This window comes from Zingiber officinale, chromosome 5B, assembly GCF_018446385.1.
Source record: "Zingiber officinale cultivar Zhangliang chromosome 5B, Zo_v1.1, whole genome shotgun sequence".
Classification (NCBI taxonomy): Eukaryota; Viridiplantae; Streptophyta; class Magnoliopsida; order Zingiberales; family Zingiberaceae; genus Zingiber; species Zingiber officinale.
In genome coordinates this window covers 95678881-95698569 of record NC_055995.1, presented here as the reverse complement: position 1 = coordinate 95698569, position 19689 = coordinate 95678881, and the positions used below count along the sequence as shown (strand labels likewise).

The following is a 19689-nucleotide window of genomic DNA, read 5'->3' as shown; positions in this document are numbered from 1 at the left end:
TGGACCTCTGACAATCGTCCATCGAGATTGGAGCACCCCAAATGCTCGTTCAACATCTTTTCTTGTAGACTCCTGTCTTTCCTTAAACAACTTCCTCTTGGGATCCCCCGGGCAAGGAAAAGCCTTAACAAAAGTAGCTCACTCGGGATATATTCCATCTGTTAGATAATAGCCCTTCGTATATGCAGTGTCGTTCATCGTGAAATTAATCTCCGACATATTTCCTTGCAAGACGTTGTTGAATATGGGAGATTCATATAACACGTTAATACCGTTACGTGAACCGGCGACCCCAAAAAATGCATGTCATATCCATAAGTCATGAGACGCGACCGCTTCAAGTACGATTGTTAGTGACTCATGTCCCCTTGTAAATTGACCTTTCTAAGCAACTGGACAATTTTTCCATTTCCAATGCATACAATCAAGGCTACCTAACATGCCAGGAAAGTCATGTCTCTCATCATACATTTGAAGAAGACGTTGAACATCATCAGCATTTGACCTTCTCAAGTACCTATCACCAAATATTTCAACAACGTATTCACAGAACTTGAAAAGGCACTTGATGGCAGTTGATTCACCCATACGTAGGTACTCGTCAAGATGATCGGCGGGGACTCCGTAAGACAGTTGACGAATCGCAGCGGTGCATTCTTGTAGTGGTGACAACTCTTTTCTTCGTACAGCATCGTCCCTTTGTTGAAAAAATGTTGAATGATTCTCTAATGCATTCACTATGCGGAGGAATAACTCTCTTCGCATTCGAAATCGTCTTCGAAATATTTCATCGTGATACACCGGGGTTATAGAGAAATAATCATTGACGAGTCTCTCATGTCCGGCTTCACGATTTCTTTGGACGAACCTTCTTCTACGCGTGCCCCTCTTCTAATATGCTTCCATAAGTTGTTGGTGTTGTTGAAGAACCAATAACATCAGTTCTTCACCCGGATCATAAGCTTGCTCATCGATTTCAACATGGACTTCATCTTCGCTTGTCGAGCTGGAACTTGAGCTAGAGCTGTCTGTAGAATGAGACATTTTTGGAGGAAACACGTTTTAGTATGTGTTTGAGAAATGGTATGATGGTCTATATATATTGTTTTTCTCATGCAACGGCTAGTTTCCAACGGCTAGTTGTAACAGCTAGTTTCCAACGGCTAGTTGTAACAACTAGTTTCCAACGACTTGTTTATAACGACTGTTTTACAAAATTATAATAATTAAAAATCACATTAATCGAAATGAGAAATACAATAATTAAAAATTACAATCACTCGAAAATATAATAATACTAGAAAATGAACGTTAAGTAAACAATTTAGATATTCCATCTCGACCTAATATCCTTGCATAGACATTCATGTATGATAAGCTGCTCCTTTGTCATTTGCGAGGTGTCTTTGTTCAATATTTCGTACTCCTTCAACTTCAAGCGACGATTCTTAGTTTCAGATTTGAACAATGCAGCTTTTGCCTTAATCTCCTCTACTTCGAGTTGTTTTTGTTTCAAATCAACTTCGGACTTCTTCACGCTTGTGTACTCAGTGAACTTTGTGATAGTATTATTGTAGTTTACTGTCAGATCCTCCATGGTCGATTTTACTTTGTCTTTTCCCTTTCTTTTTGCTGCCTTTTGCCCCATTGGACGAGTATCTTCATAATCCAGGTTTATACTCACATCTTGGTTGGAGGAGGTGTTGTTTGCTCCCGACTCTGAGGTCATCATCTTCTTTGTGGCCACAAAGTGATCAGCGGACTGTAGAGTAAACATTGGACGGTCTTTGACAATTCTCCGCACATGTTCGAGATTGAATGCAACACCATTGTTTTCAGATAGATATTTTTCATACGCAAACCTCAATATATCTTCATCACTGTGACCACTTCAATATGAACTATAAATACTATTGTAATTTACGTTGAATTGATATACCTTCTTTTGGATTGTATTGTGCCAATGTGACCGTATAACATTTGCACTTCTGGTGTTTGAACCTAGGGGAAGATTCTCATTGTAGTAGCTTACAACCCGTCCCCAAAAAGCATCCGTCTTTTGATCATTGCCGATTATTGGATCATCACTGATAGTGACAAAACTTCTCGCCAAGACCTCGTCTTCAACCTTTGTCCAACTTGAACGCTTTCTTGTACCCTCAGCATTTGAAACCGCCTTTTCTAAATTGACCACCTCAATTGGGGATTCACGGTCGGAAAGTTGAGTCTCCGGGACAAAAGTCGGAGTTGCAGGTTCATTCGACATCGAATGAGTGAAAGACATACCAGTTGTGTGTGGGGTACCATATCCATGAACAATCGACGGCGTGAAATACGGATGGCTCATGTTTTGCCAATATTCGGCTGGAAGCGGTTGATATGGACCTCAAAGGGCATAATTCAGATGATTCATAGAATTTCCAAAACCTTGAAAATTTTGAAGATTTTGTGGAGGAAACGACATATTGGGAAATGGATGTGGGTATTGATAATTTGGTGGAATTTGTGGATTTTGGGAAGATGAATATTCTTGCGAGTTGTTTGTAGAATTCAAGAAATTTGTAAAAAAATGTCCTATTATTTTCATCCATTTTGGATAGAAAATAAGATGGTAGAAACTTGAAAAAAATAGATGGGGAGAGAATTTAGAGAGTAGAATTGAAAGAGTAGTGAGTTAGAATGAAAATATGTGTGCATATTGATGGTTATTTATAGATGAAATTTTGAACTAGCCGTTAAAAAATAACTGTTAAATAACTAGTTGTTATTTAATTTTTAATTTAAAACTATACATTAAAAAAAAAACTTGAACGTTTTAAATAACTAGCCGTTATTTTAAAAAAGCTTTAAATAACTATATGTTATTACAAAAAAAACAAAAAATTTACACATGCGGTGGGCCCGCCCTGACCCACCCTTGAACGCTTAAACGCGTTCAAAAGCTTGAACGCGTTCAAGCGTTTTAACACCGCGTTGGCATCTGCAACGCAGCGTTAAATGCACAGTTGCATTATAACGCGGCATTAACGCTGCATTGCAGATGCTCTTATATGTAAGGCTGAGAGCATCCATAATGCTGTTAACGTGGAAAGTGTCAATGCCAACGTGTGCCAATATGGATGTTTTTTTTATTATACTGTAGTATTAATGTGTTCAATTCTTTGAAGACGTTAATGCTTACAAATAATAATATATTGGCATTAACATATGAAATTGTGGATGCTCTAAGGCTGCGTTTGGTTGGGTGTAATGTAATCTTGCTTGTAATGTAATCTTGATTACATTACTACGTTTGATAATGTAATGTATGTAATCTTTGATTACAAGGATGATTACATTCTTTTTTTGGTGTCCATTATTTTTTATAAGGAATGTAATTCGTATTATAATAAAATGACAAAAATATCCTGCAATCTCTATCGACGGCCGCAGCATCTCTGCCGGAGCTTGCAGCAACCAATGGTCGTCGTTGTTGGCCTCCTCCGTCGGTGGTCGCCAACGACCGCCGGCGACGGCGGTAAAGGCGATTGGCGGTGGCAGCGGTGGGTGGCGACCGACGGTGATTGCCGACGGCGATGGGCGGCGGCTACAGTGGACTAGGGGTATATTCGACTTTTAAATTTTGGTTAAACGGTGACCTCATAATGTAATCGGATTACATAGTATTTGCTTTGTAATCTAGATTACAAAACTTCACTACCTTTTGTAATTCAGATTACATTACATTACAAGTTTAAAATTAAACCAAACAAAATAATCAACCTTATAATGTAATCCTGATTACATTACAAGGAAGATTACACCCTACCAAACGTAGCCTAAGTATTTTGTTGAAATTGAATAGACTGAAATTCAAATAAATAAAAAAAAAAATCGAAACAATTAAACCAGCCAAATTTTCTTACGAAAGTCGAACCGGCCAAACCGATTAAAAATAGGTTAATTCGGTTTTCGACTTAATTAACTAAAACTTTAAAATTGTATTAAGATTTAACTAAAAAAAAATAAAACTTTATCTAATTAATTATATTTTTAAATAAAAATAATTAAATTAATATTCTTATTTAATTTATTTGGTTTAATCGAATTATAAAATTTAAAATCGAAATTGAACCGAATTAAGACTTAAGATTCAATCAACATGAATTTAGATCAATTCAAGATGAACTTAAATATAGTCGGACCAGCCCTTCCAAATTTAGCTCTAATGAATCAAGACTAAGACTTGGCGAATGCACTTGAATTGAGTTAGACAATTTATGGTTAAACTCAAATCAAGTTAGTTCACTCATGGTCGAATCCATGTCGAGTAAGTTGATCCATGCCTGAATTTTACATGACACTACAAGCACAATATCGCCTACTATAAAAAGGACACATCCTTCTATAAAAAAAAATAAATGCATCATTTTAAAACTTATAGCATCAACAATGAGAGCTCCTTCTAAACTTCCAGTGTGACATGACTCCAACGAAAGAGCTTTCTCCTATATTGGAGGGAGCTCCTTCGTTAATTATGATGAGCCACACCTCTTTGGTGTTGTTTTTTTAATTTTTTATTAAATATATTTTTTTATTTAAAAAATAAAAATATTAAAAAACTAAGAGTTTATTATTAATGTTTTTAATTATTAATGTTATTTCATATTAAGAATTTATGAATTTAAATTTTATTAAAATTTAATTATATATAATGTAGAATGGAAAGGTGAGAGAAATATATATAATGAAAAGTGTGGGTCCTATTAAAAAGTTGTTGAGAGGTTTTTGACAATGAAAAAATGTGTAAGATTTTTTATTTTTGACGTGACACAAATTTTGACAATGAAAAAATATGTAAGATTTTTATTTTTGACGTGACACAGATGTGACAGGGAAAAAAGTAATAGATATTCATTGAAGTACTTGCATTGACATGATAACTATCGATCTTAGAGAAACCGACTAGAAAGAAGTCGATTCAACAAAAACCAACTTAACGCCCACTGACCTACCAAAATAACTCATTGAAGTACTTGCATTGACATCACAACTATCGATCTGAGAGAAACTGACTAGAAAGGAGCCCATTCAACAAAAACCAACTTAACGCCCACTGACCTACCAAAATAACTCATTGAAGTACTTGCATTGACATGACAGCTATCGATCTGAGAGAAACTGACTAGAAAGGAGCTCATTCAACAAAAACCAACTTAACGCCCACTGACCAACCAAAATAACTCATTGAAGTACTTGCATTGACATGACAACTATCGATCTGAGAGAAACCGACTAGAAAGGAGCCCATTCAACAAAAACCAACTTAACACCCACTAACCTACCAAAATAACTTAGCCATGATGAGAAAACGAGTGTGTTTGGATAACGAAACAAAAACATCTCGCACTATAATAATCCACGCAGCAATTTACCAAAAGGCGTAGGTAGAATTACGTATTTATCAAAAGGCGTACCGTAGTTTTGTTTATACTAAATGGCGCAAAACAAAAAAATAAAGCTCCCCTTTCACCCCTCCCGCCAATCTCCTCTTGTCAATCACCATTTTCCAAGCATCCAAGCCACATTTTAATTAAAAATTATTTTATGGTTCGGATGCACGTCCTCTCACCCTCTCTCTCCCTCCTCTTTTCCTGGTCTTATAAACATGAAGCAATCATGAACCTCCTTAGCTTGTTATACCTTCTCGTGCTATTTGGCGGCATTACAAAACAAGAGTTTCAAGAGAAGAGTTCATAGGACAACAGTGGTTAAGAACCGCAGCGTTGAAGAATAAATTTGTAGCAAAAGGAAAATTAGTAGAAGAAGATAATTAAAGATTTAGCAATGTATGTATAAATTTACTATTGTAAAATAGGGTTGTCATGTAAAAAAAATTATAGTTTGGTAGTAAAGGGTGATGACAAAAATCGTATTTATGGTTTCATTCGATGTCTCGAGAATAAATATTCAATAACACCTGCAATATGATGTACTCCAATACTTAATTGGTTTGCAAGGTGCTCCACTGTGATGCTAGATTTTAACTAGACCTTGCTCATGCATGTTAGGTTGATATGGTAGGTATCAAGATGTTGGGCCTGATATGCAATCATATCAGGCCTATTGTATTTGTTGATAAAAAATTTAGTTTGATACCATATCTACCTTCTCCTCGCTTAACCCTTCGTAATGATTGGGAGTTTGCATAAATCCAATTACCCTAGGTCCATAAATATGTTTAGACCAAAACCCACTTAAGGACCTAAACTTATTTGATTACACCCAATGAACGTGTTGTTACTTTCTAGTGTTGTAAGGAGGTAAATTGTGTTATTCATTGCTTATTTAGGGCTCTGAGTGGTGGTCCAATGTTACCAGAAATTTATGCTTCAATGAGGACTTGATATGGGATGATATCAGGTCCACGTTGGGCCTGATATTATCCCATATCAGGTCCAACATATGCCTAATATGGGATCATATCAGGTTTTGCATGATCTTTGCTTAAAACTTTACTTTTACACCATATATATCATTTCTCGCTCAACCCTTTCTAGCGTTTGAAATTATGGAAAATTATAAACCCTAGGTTCATATCAGTCGGATTGTGTCATAACTACTGATAAATTATGAAAATCTAATATGTACACCATATATATCGTTACTTGGTCTTTGCCAAATTAATATGTACAACAACACTTGATTATATAGTTATAACTTTACTAAATTAGTTTGTAATTTTTTTATCAGAGATGATCATATTATTGAAGAAATTCTCTCTGAGATATGGAATACACTTAATGTAAATTCTTGCACGGGACATGGAGCTAATGTAGGAGAATTATCCAAACAAATATCCATAGTCTTTTGAGTATAGTGGTGTGTAGAACACAAATAGAAATATAAGCAGCAATTTAACATTTGATCTAAATGAAGAAGCAAGTATTTTAGAAAATGAGGTTCTGAATCTTTGTACAACACTTGGTGATTACTTTGACTCTACTTGGAGTGAGGAGGAAGGGCATTATACCCGGATTGGAAAGGAATTACAATGCAATATAGATATACAAGAATTCATAGCTGATGATATGCAGATTGAATAATATGAAATCCCCCAGAACAGTACAGTGACTTAGAGTAGTTCCCAATTGCTGATGATTCATATATTCTAAATTCTCAGTTGCTCCAAAGGCTAATTGAAAAGGCAACAGATGAGCATGAATTTTGTGTTGGATAGATTTTTCCGTCTTGACAAGAGTTCACGAATGCACTTGTGAAATATGTCATGGTTAAACATATGAGATATAACCCAGTTGACACCCCAAAAAATAAAGTAAAAGTTGTTTGCTTCAATCAACCATGTACATGGAGAGTAGTTGCCCAAGGGGATGTAGAGTTCACTGTTACGAAATATGTAAAGGAACACTAATGTGACACCATCAGGGAAAGTGCTGATCATCAAGCATGCTCTTCCTCCTTTGTAGTATGTTTTGTTGAAGAGCAATTTATTGCAAATGAATAGTATAAACCTAGTATGATTATATCAGATATAAAAGTAAAGTTTAGAGTGACCATATTATATAGGAAAGGATACATAGCTCGGAGGAAAGCGATAAAGAAGGTCGTTGGAGATTATGACCAAGCTTATAGAGATCTTTCACTATATCTGTGTGAGTTAAGAGTCAGGGACTCGAAAACCTATGTGACACTACAAAAGAATGGTGATAATCAGTTTCAATACTATTTTTGGGATTTTGGAGCTTGTCGAAGAATATTCAGGTCTTATCTTCTCAAATTGATCAAAATTGATGTCACACATCTAAGAGGGAAGTATCCGGGTGTGTTGTTGATGGCTACAACAATTGATGCTAATGACAATGTCCTCCTAGTAGCCTTTAGAATTGCTGAAGTTGAATGTGGGTCTGCCTGAGAGTGGTTTTTGGATCATACAAAGAGATTCTTTGCTATTGATGCACAGTTAATGAACATAGTATCAAATAGGCATCACGACATTATATCAGCAGTTAGGAAAGTTTACCCAACTGACCATCATACTTTCTTTTGCCACCACATGTCTTGCAATATGGTAACAAATACTAACAGCAGGTCAGCTTTAGGCTTGTTTTGGGCAACAACACATGCAAATACAGCACTCCAATATGATCTCATAATGCAGTCCATGCTTGAAAAATATCTAGATGCCCATATGTGGCTTCAAAACATTGATCCTAAAAGATGGGCTAATGCACACTTTAGTGAGAGAAGGTACACAATGCTAACCACCGATTGTGTAGAGAGTTTAAATGTTTTATTCAAGCATACGCATGAACTTCCCATAAACAGATTAATTGATAATACCGGAAGAAAGATAGCTCAATGATTTTTTAACCGTAGGGAGGAAGCCTCTAAATGGTATGTTGCTTTAACACCTCATGCTACCAAAGAAATGGATTCAAGGAGAGAGAAAGCGAGATGATATAAAGGCTACCTCTACTCTCAATTTGAAATGGAAGTAAAGACATGAGGTGCTTCATTCATTGTTGATTTGGAAAGAAATATTGTAACTGTGGAGAGTTTCAAATTTCAGGACTACCTTGCTCACATGCAATTGCTATCATCATTCACCGAAACATGGATAGACTCTCATATTGTGAGCATTTTTTTCATTCACAGAATTATAATGCGACATACATGGATCGTATTTGTAACGACCACCCTGTTGGGATCTCTTCGTACGGCTAGAGAGGGGGGGGTGTGAATAGCCGCCCCAAATCACTCATTTCTTCCTACAATTCGTTAGCGCAGCGGAAAAATAAACTAGAAACGAAAGGAAGAATATCAAACCTTAACACAGCGATGTACGAGGTTCGGAGATGATGCTCCTACTCCTCGGCGTGTCCGTAAGGTGGACGAACTCAATCAATCCGTCGGTGGATGAGTCCCCGGAAAACCGGCTAATAAAAACTCTCCTCCTGGGTGGAGAAACCTCGCCACAGAAACTTCTTGCAACAGCAAGAAAAGAGTACAAGGAAAACAAGAAATAAAGTACAATACAAATGTAAACTTTCTTGCCTTCTCTTCGACTGGAAGAAGTCCAGCCCACATCCATGAAAGAAAGGATAGACACAGACCCAAGCTCGTTCAAAGAAAGCTCAACAGCAAGCTTAGCAGCACCAAGAACAGGAAGAAGGAAGAAGAAGTAGTTGCACCAAAGCCTTGATCTCCTTTTATAACCTGCGAACCTGCACAGCGAAGACGAAGCCCGGAGAAGACGGAGCGACCCGTTGTGACTCAACGGTCGAATCGTGGACCGATCAGCTCCACCCTAATCGGTCCAGAACCCTTCGATCGGTCCGGGACCGATCAGCTGATCGGTCCCTAGACCGATCAGATTGCTTACGCACTGAAGTGCGACTTCTGATCGGCCTCGGACCGATCAGAAGTGCCTGATCGGTCCGCACCGATCCCACCTCTTGTCTGATCGGCCGTGGAGACCGATCAGGAGCCATCGGTCCCCCGACCGATCAGTAAGCTCACTGAACCTGATTGCCTTCTGTTTGTTATCCGATCGGTCACCGGATCGATCAGATACACATATGGATCGGTCTGCAGACCGATCCAAAGCTTGGTTTTTGCCCAAACCAAGTCCCAAATCTTTCAAACCAATATCCGGTCAACCTTGACCTATTGGTACATCATGCTTAGCATCCGGTCACTCCCTTGACCTGCTAAGACTCCCACCAAGTGTCCGGTCAATCCCTTTGACCCACTTGGACTTTCCTCTTCGTGCCAAGTATCCGGTCACTCCTATGACCTACTTGGACTTCCCATCACCAGATGTCCGATCACCCTTGATCCATCTGGATTTTCCCTTGCCCGGCTTCACTCACCAGGACTTTCACCTAGCTTCACTCACTAGGATTTTCACACTGCCTAACATCCCAGTTAGGACTTTCTCACTGCCTGTCTTCACTCACCAGGACTTTTCAACTGCCTAACATCCCAGTTAGGACTTTCCCACTGCCTGGCTTCACTCACCAGGACTTTCTCTGTGCCAAGTCTCCATACTTGGACTTTTCCGTTGCCAAGTCTCCATACTTGGACTTTTTCCCGAATCAGGTCAACCAGGTCAACCTTGACCTACGGTTGCCCCAATAATCTCTCAAACATCTATTCTTGTCCCATATCAAGAATACAACTCTTCCACGAGTGTCAAACATCAACATGCAACTCAACTAGGTCAACCTTGACCTAAGGTTGCACCGACAATCTTCCTAAGTCAAACATCAAAATACAACTCGAGTCAGGTCAACTCGAGTCAAGTCAACCAGGTCAACCTTGACCTAAGGTTGCACCAACAATCTCCCCCTTTTTGATGTTTGACAAAACCCATAATCAAGTTAGGTTAACCCGATAACCTAACTTAGGTTTTCCAACCATCTTCTAATGTCCAATGTTCCAATGTTCTTTCTTTGAACATTCTCTGAACATTCTCCCCTTAGGTTAACCCGATAACCTAACTTGGGTTCTCCAATAATTCTCCCCCTTTTTGACACACATCAAAAAGAATGCCAATGTTCTTCCTCGAACATTCCTTGACATTCTTCCCCCTTTTGACACACATCAAAAAGAAAAAGGAGGCTATCAAGGTCAAAAGTTTCTTCCTAATGAAAGTCCCATACCTTTCATTGAAACTCTTAATTTCCCCCTTGACACTAGAGTTAATAATTAACTTAGTGATAATCCCATATCACTCAAGTCTTTTAGGAGTAAAAACTCCCCCTAAAAGTCAACTCCCCCTTGACTAATATGTAAAACTCCCCCTAAAGGTTAACTCCCCCTTGACCATTGCACCAACAATGTCTTGGTGAGTTTCAAACCTTTAGAAATCCAAAACACCAACTCCCAGCTGAAATTTCAGACAAAACAGTCGAAAAATCAACATTTGGCACGCCCTGATCGGTCACCAGACCGATCAGGGATTCCCTGGATCGGTCACAGTGACCGATCCAGCACCCCCTGGACCGATCAGACTACCTCCTGATCGGTCCACAAATCTGATATCAGATTTCTGATTTCTTCTCCCGAAATTCAGAAACCTCTAGAAAATCACAGAAAATTTCAAAAATTATAAAATTTTGAGGATACATTCCTCATAACATACACTATCAAGGAAAAATAGTTTTCTATGAAAATAACTTCCATTTTTCAATCTTGATACAAAGTTCAAAAACTTTGAAATAGTTCAAGTTTAACTCAACTTTGTATCACAATGTTCAATGATGAATGCTATCACTAGGAAAGCTTCATCAAGGTTTTTTAAATCAATTTTAAAATACTTTTAAAACCATTTGAATTTAGGACCATAATCTTAGGGCTAGATGTACATGACTTGTACACAAGCTTTCCCTATGATCCTTAATTTCTTGAATTAGGGTCATCTAGGTACAAGGACAATGCACCTTGATCCTAACTCAAGATCCTAATATCTCACACACATCTAAGGTGTATCAAACCACATTCAAGTCAATTCGATGTGAGATATGGGTTAAGGTCAACTTAGGCTAAGTTCTCATGCATTTTCTAAACACCAATTTGATCTCAATATCAAATTATATGTTTGTCCTTAAATCAATTTCATTGATTATAATGCAAGAGATGATGACATGACATATAATGATATCATAAGTAAAAATATGTGCCAATGTCATGATGTCATGGCATAAAGTTTGAAAACTTGAATAAAGCATGACATATAAACTAGCCTAAGCATTATCATGACATTTCAAATGATAATAAAATAAATATGATGTCATGGCATGACATATGACAAACAATATATGGCAAATAGCACATAAAGGTATAGAAAATACCTAATTCTAGCCTTAGTTGCCATTTTTGATAATTTTGACCATTTTGCCATAATTTCTATATTCCTAAGTGTAATAGACCTAAAATCATATCCTCAAGACTTTTAGATCACTATGTGCCAACTAGATTGATTCTAGAAAATTCCTCAACTGTGGTTGGCACATTCTAATCACCTTAGGAATAGTATTCACTTTCATTTTCAAGACTTGATGGCACCTTGAAAATTCCTAAAGTGCCACCTTTTGCCATGATTAGGTTAACTACCTATTCAAGTAAGGTTGGCACACCCTAACTCATCTAGCGTGATGAAATCACGCTCCTAGGAACTCAATACCTATTGGAGCTCATTGGGTTCACTAAGTATTCACTAGGGATGACTTCCCTAGCAACCCTTCTAATGACCCTCCTAGGCTTTGAAGCCTTGGTCATTTGGGACTCATCAAGATCAACTCTAGGGGTGACTCCCCTTGTGACCTTGGTGATGGTCTTCCTAGCCCTAGATTTTGTTCCATAATCGAATGGAACATTATGATAAGTGGGCTTGACCACTTGGGACTTAGGTTTGTGACCCAAACCTTTCTTGTCCTTGGACATTGGTTTTTGACCCTTAAACCCTAGAGTCAAATCCCCAAGAGCTTTTTCTAGAGAGTCAAGTCTTGACCTCAAGACTTGATTTTCTTTCTCTAATACCTCAAGCTTTAATTTATCATTTTTCTTTGAGGTATTCCTAGGCATATGTCTAGATGATTTGGGATTTCTACCTAGATTTTCCTTAGCCTTAGATGAGTTAATTCTAGGGTTGGCTTTCCTAGTGTTATCCTTATCTAGACTCACATGTTTGGCACCTAAGCATGTGTATCGATTTCTATAATTAACATGCTTATCATTCTTGACAATAGTAATAAGGCTACTAGCATGCATCCTACTAGAATTGCAAGAATGTGCCTTAGAGATTACCTTAGGGTTTGCCCTAGCTCCCCCTATACATGTGCTCGATCTCTTGTCCTTGTGAGATTGCCTCCCTCTCGGACATTGACTCCGATAATGTCCCCTTCGCTTGCATTGGAAGCACACCACGTGCTCCTTGCCCTTGCGTGTTGGGACTCCGGCTTCCTTGACCTTTGGTGCCGGTGGAGTCTTTCTAACCCTCTTTGGACATTTACTTTTGTAATGTCCATACTCCCTACACTCAAAGCACATTATGTGTAATTTATTTGAAATTGAAATGCTTGAGTTACCTAGGGTTGAGGTGGGATGTATGCTTTCTTCTTCATCCCTTCCGGAGATAGAAGCTTCTTCCTCTTGCTCCATTCTTGAAGAAGAACTCTCCTCCTCTTCTTCCTTAGATGTTGAGTAGCCCTCAACTTCTAATTCCTCTTCTCCATGATGTGAGCTACTTGGCTCACTTGACTCCTCTTCATGGCTTGAAGTGGAGTTCCCCTCATGGAACTTAGCCAAGTTGTTCCACAACTCCTTGGCATTGTTGTATTCATCTATCCTACACAATATATCGTTAGGTAATGAGAATTCAAATATTTTCATTACCTCGTCGTTGATTGTGGATTGGTGGATTTGCTCCTTCGTCCACTTCTTCTTCTCAAGAGATTTTCCTTCTTTATCCATCGGAAGAGTGAAACCTAATTGTACACAAGTCCAATTTTCAATGTTAGTCATAAGGAAATACTTCATCCTTACCTTCCAATACGCGAAGTCGTCGCGATCGTAGAAGGGTGGAATGGTGATGTCTTCTCCGAGTTGATCCATCTCTAGCTTGTGCTCCCTCGGGTGTTAATCCGGCGAAGAGCGACCTCGCTCTGATACCACTTGTTGGGATCTCTTCGTACGGCTAGAAAGGGGGGGGTGTGAATAGCCGCCCAAAATCACTCGTTTCTTCCTACAATTCGTTAGCGCAGCGGAAAAATAAACTAGAAACGAAAGGAAGAATATCAAACCTTAACACAGCGATGTACGAGGTTCGGAGATGATGCTCCTACTCCTCGGCGTGTCCGTAAGGTGGACGAACCCAATCAATCCGTCGGTGGATGAGTCCCCGGAAAACCGGCTAATAAAAACTCTCCTTCTGGGTGGAGAAACCTCGCCACAGAAACTTCTTGCAACAGCAAGAAAAGAGTACAAGGAAAACAAGAAATAAAGTACAATACAAATGTAAACTTTCTTGCCTTCTCTTCGACTGGAAGAAGCAGCCGCTTCCAAACGCCTACAACAGCAGGTGACCCAGCCGGAAGCTCACGCGAAGCTTCAAAGCAGCTCAACAAAGCTCAACAGCAAGCTTAGCAGCACCAAGAACAGGAAGAAGGAAGAAGAAGTAGTTGCACCAAAGCCTTGATCTCCTTTTATAACCTGCGAACCTGCACAGCGAAGACAGAAGCCAGCGGAGAAGACGGAGCGACCCGTTGTGACTCAACGGTCGAATCGTGGACCGATCAGGCTCCACCCTGATCGGTCCAGAACCCTTCTGATCGGTCTGGGGACCGATCAGGCCCTGGGCTGATCGGTCCCTAGACCGATCAGATTGCTCCACAGAAAGTGCCCAACTTTCTGTTCGTTTCCTGATCGGTCCACAGACCGATCCCACCTCTCTCGGCTGCGTCTCTGATCGGTCGTGGAGACCGATCAGGCTTCATGCTGATCGGTCCCCAGACCGATCAGTAAGCTCACAGAACTGCGCTTTGCCTTCTGTTTGTTATCTGATCGGTCACCAGATCGATCAGATACACACGTATCGCTGGATCGGTCTGCAGACCGATCCAAAGCTTGGTTTTTGCCCAAACCAAGTCCCAAATCTTTCAAACCAATATCCGGTCAACCTTGACCTATTGGTACATCATGCTTAGCATCCGGTCACTCCCTTGACCTGCTAAGACTCCCACCAAGTGTCCGGTCAATCCCTTTGACCCACTTGGACTTTCCTCTTCGTGCCAAGTATCCGGTCACTCCTATGACCTACTTGGACTTCCCATCACCAGATGTCCGATCACCCTTGATCCATCTGGATTTTCCCTTGCCCGGCTTCACTCACCAGGACTTTCACCTAGCTTCACTCACTAGGGTTTTCACACTGCCTAACATCCCAGTTAGGACTTTCCCACTGCCTGGCTTCACTCACCAGGACTTTCCAACTGCCTAACATCCCAGTTAGGACTTTCCCACTGCCTGGCTTCACTCACCAGGACTTTCCACACTGCCTAACATCCCAGTTAGGACTTTTCCGTTGCCAAGTCTCCATACTTGGACTTTTTCCCGAATCAGGTCAACCAGGTCAACCTTGACCTACGGTTGCCCCAATAATCTCCCAAACATCTATTCTTGTCCCATATCAAGAATACAACTCTTCCACGAGTGTCAAACATCAACATGCAACTCAACTAGGTCAACCTTGACCTAAGGTTGCACCGACAATCTTCCTAAGTCAAACATCAAAATACAACTCGAGTCAGGTCAACTTGAGTCAGGTCAACCAGGTCAACCTTGACCTAAGGTTGCACCAACACACCCTTCTTACTATACTACTCTCTAAGGGTGATCGTTACTTAACTACTAACTCTACTTAACCGGTATGATCGAAACCATGAGGAGTCTCTACAGAAAAATTTCGACAACATCTCCCCTGTACCGGTGACCATAAACTGAGATACATATATAGTATACATCAGCCACAGATGGCTGGAACATATCTCAAACACCCACGCAATTAAATAAGTGTCAAACACCAAAATATCTACTTATTAAACAGAACTCATCTCAGCATACAATCTAAAACCATAATAATCTTCAATGACATGAAATGTAAGATACAATCTCAAATATCTATTAACCACTAAAACACGGATACTCAAAAATATCCCAAGTCTCTCCCATAGTCCTGGCATCACACACCATCCACGCCACCTTGTCGCCTTTCTTTACTATATCTTTTCCTTTCCTTTATCTGCAGTAAGAGGAAATGCAAACTATAAATAAAATTACTTAGTAGGCGCTATTTAACTCACAAAAACTCGGATATGCATGTATACAATAAGAAACTAGAAACTGTATGCTTTTAAAAGAAAACATATATAGCTGCTTATGTTAATCTAATAGCAAAGAAATAACATTATAGTTCAATACTGCACTTGCTCAAATCCATAGCAAAGAAATGGAAATAGAAAATGAAATCTGATCATGCATATTCAATAGCAAAGGATCTAGAAAATCTACTCGTGCTCTACTAATAGCAAAAATGAAAACTGCACATGCTCAAATAACAGCAAATGAAAACTGCACATGTACATCTATAGCAAAAGAAATCTGCACTTCTATTAGCAATAGAAAACTACTCATCTAATAGCAATAAGAAAATCTGCTTGTGCCCAACTAATAGCAAAATGAAAATCTGCTAAAGTTTAAAACTTATGTAAGGCTTGTTTCATTTGTTTCAAAAACTTATACTCGTATACTTCAAAATAATAATAAACTTCTTCTTGGGCCCAGGCGTAGTACCAATGCACGCTCCCTAATAGAGACTGTGGTAGCTAGTCATCAGTCCTACGAGGGTAAAGACCTTGGAATTGGTCACCTGGATTTGTTTAACGACAACCTTGGAAGCCGGGTACTAGCCTCTTTAAAATAAAATACTTGTTATCTTTTAATATTCTTACAATAAAATGCCTTGGCATTTCTTTGAGCACTTGGTGTGCTGCTGATCCCAATACTTAAAATTTAGGGATCCTATCAAGACCTTGGTCTTTTCTTACTTATAGCTACTCTTAATTCCCTAAACAAGTTTAATAGAACACATAATTATTCCACTAAAATACATGGCTGCTCATGCTTGTTAAAATAGCAAATGAAGACTAAAGATAAATCTAAATTCTGCATGCTTGGAACAAGAAGGTAGTGGAATAAGAAACAGTTCAAGTTTGGTACAGTAGCAAGGGAAATCTAAACTAAATGCTATATATATATATATATACATATATGCTATAATCTGTTCATGCACATCTTAAAGCAAGGGGAAAACACAAATCTGCAAGCTTTATGTAACTGAACAGGTTTATTCCATGGAAGAGCAAACTGTAAGCTTTATTATAAAAGCTGGACTCTGTAATTAAGAGGTTATTCATGTTGATACAGTCTGACCTGGCTGTTGTTTTGATGTTGACACTGATTTAAGTTTGTATCAGATATTAATTAAACTCAGACTGATTAATGATCAAGGTTGATCATGTGGAAAGGAAAAGTCCAAGTACGGATACTTGGCACGCGAAGTCGGAGAGGGCTCGGTAGCTCGTTCTCTGGACTAGGTCAGAGAGGGCTCGGTAGCTCGTTCTCTGGACCGGATGAAGTCGGAGAGGGCTCGGTAGCTCGTTCTCCGGACTAGGTCAGAGAGGGCTCGGTAGCTCATTCTCTGGACCGGACGAAGTCGGAGAGGGCTCGGTAGCTCGTTCTCCGAACTAAGTCAGAGAGTGCTCGGTAGCTCGTTCTCTGGACCAGACGAAGTCGGAGAGGGCTCGGTAGCTCGTTCTCTGAACCGGACAAAGTCGGAGAGGGCTCAGCAGCTCGTTCTCCGGACTAGGTCAGAAAGGGCTTGGTAGCTCGTTCTCTGGACCAGGAAGATGTTAGGGTTTAGGGCTGGGAGACTCTAAAACTAACCTAAGGACATTGGATCGGTCTGTTGACCGATCCAGTGATACATGAGTCACCTGATCGGTCTCGTGACCGATCAGGAACCACACAGAAAGTTTCTGTGGGTTATTTGATCAGTCTGTGGACCGATCAGTAACCACACAGAAGCATTCTGTGGGTTATCTGATCGGTCTACAGACCGATCAGAAAGAAGCGCTGGGACTCAAAGCGCTAGGGGGGATCGGTCTGTGGACCGATCCACCCATAGGCTGATCGATCCACAGACCGATCAGACACTTCCCAGACCGATCAGGATGAGTCCTGATCGGTCCAGAGAGATATGGATCAGTCTGTTGACCGATCCACAACATGTCGTTTGTGTCTGCTGTTTCTCTGATATTTCTGATTCACTTCTGATTCACTTTTGATTCACCTGATCAAATCATCTTCTGTGAGATTTTTAAGTTGCAGGTTGCAGGTATCGTGCCATTGGTTAATTTCAAATGAAGCTCCATCAGAAGAATAAGAACAAGCGCCCTTTATGCTGTATTTCACTGCAAGTGATGCATTTCGAGCTTCAACGTTCATTGGCCGCGATCAGTTGGACTCTTGCTCATTAGTTCGAGCTCAGAGACACCAGTGAAGACCATAGATGGTATTGGTGTGAGTTCAGAGGACCAGATGAGAAGGAAGAGTGATTGGCGACGCCTGGGTTGGTTGCAGTGATTCGACACAGGTGACAGTGATTCGAGACAGTGAGAAAGCAGAATAAGAAGAAGGAAGAAGAGAGGTTTGCTAAGGTTCTGGAAAAACTCTCTGTCGCTCAAGCAAGAGGCTGTGTCGTTGAGCTCTTGGCTGAAGCTTCCTTCTGTCTTTGCGTTTTTCACTTCGTGGCTGTAAGTTTCATTTGTTCATTCCTTCAGCCACCAAAACTCTGTAAGTCATTGTGCTTTATTTTCAAATCAATTCTGTGACTTTTGTGGAGAGGTTACTCCACCGAGAAGGAGAAACACTTAGCCGAATTTTGTTCGGGGTGTGATCTACCGAAAGATCAAGGGATCGTCCACCTTACGGACACGCCGAGGAGTAGGGGCAAGTTATCCCCGAACCTCGTACATCGTTTTGTTAGTGGTGGTTTGTTCTTTTCCTTGCATCAGTTTTCATTTTACTTATTTCCGCTGTGCTAACAAACTCTTGTGAGGAAATTGATTGGATTTTTAAAGGAGGCTATTCACACCCCCCCTCTCTAGCCATCCGAAGGTCCTAACAATTCATGCTTGCTAAGTGGTAAGAATAGAATTTCTAAATTTCTCGGCTGTACGTGCTTATTAAACTATAAGGAGGTCAAATCTGTAATGAAATCAAAGCTAAACCGCATACTCATAATCTATGCCCAGAAAACTCCTAAACAATCTACATACTTTAAATTAACTGTTTGTGCACATTAATTAGCAAGGTAAATCTGAAACTGAAATCCTAAACTGTCCTGACTTCATAAATGGCACGAAAGATACAACCAACAAGCTTAAGGTAAAATCATCAAGGAAATCAAAACCTAAGCTTAAGATCTGTTCATGCTCGAAAAATTAGCAAGGAAATCCAAAAAACTGAACCTAAGGGAGGAATGAAGATCCGAACAAAAACTTCACAGCATACTCGAAAAACAAGGAAACACCCAAATCAAATTCGGAACCACTCTTACCGCAGGTGAGTAGCAACTTACCCTAGGTTTTCTTGGACTTACAGCCGAAGGGGAAGGCTCTAGGGTTTCGGGTGAGCTCCAAATCTCGGCGATTTTGGCCCCCTCTTGGTGCTCCCAGCTTCTCCTCGACGCAAGGATCACGACGGTGAAGAAACCTTCGGAGAACGCCCTCGCCGGCCGCCGGAAACGCCCCTTGCTTGCTGCTGTAGTTTCACCCGACGAGAAGCACCGACGCGAGAGGGAAGAGAGGTTTCGGGAGAAATAGTTAGGTTTTCGGGATAATACTTAAGTTCTCTTTTTTTTATAACTAGGTATTCTATTAACTATTACCATATAAATATATTTCTCTCCTTCCTAGATTAGCATAGCCCGCTTGCACACTTCGTTAGCCGGATTCGCTTAAAGCTTGGTTCGGCCGGAGGTTGCGGGTTCGAATGCCTGTATACAGTGCATCCATAGTGTTGTAAGAAAAATAGTTGTGCAAAAAATATTACTATTATATCATTGTT

The 19689-nt window shown here is 39.9% G+C and overlaps 2 protein-coding genes across 2 annotated transcripts; both read right to left on the bottom strand.

Moving 5' to 3' along the window:
• Window positions 1-384: 384 nt before the first annotated feature.
• On the bottom strand, window positions 385-765 carry LOC121986851. The gene has a single exon (XM_042540785.1). It carries the CDS (start codon window positions 763-765, stop codon window positions 385-387), a length of 381 nt encoding a protein of 126 aa, XP_042396719.1.
• A 559-nt stretch (window positions 766-1324) lies between these two features.
• On the bottom strand, window positions 1325-2266 carry LOC121986850 (glutathione S-transferase T3-like). The gene is made up of 2 exons (XM_042540784.1): window positions 1971-2266; window positions 1325-1889 (listed from the first exon to the last, which is right to left on the bottom strand). The coding sequence occupies exons 1-2, from the start codon at window positions 2264-2266 to the stop codon at window positions 1325-1327; spliced, it is 861 nt and encodes a 286-aa protein (XP_042396718.1).
• Window positions 2267-19689: the final 17423 nt, after the last annotated feature.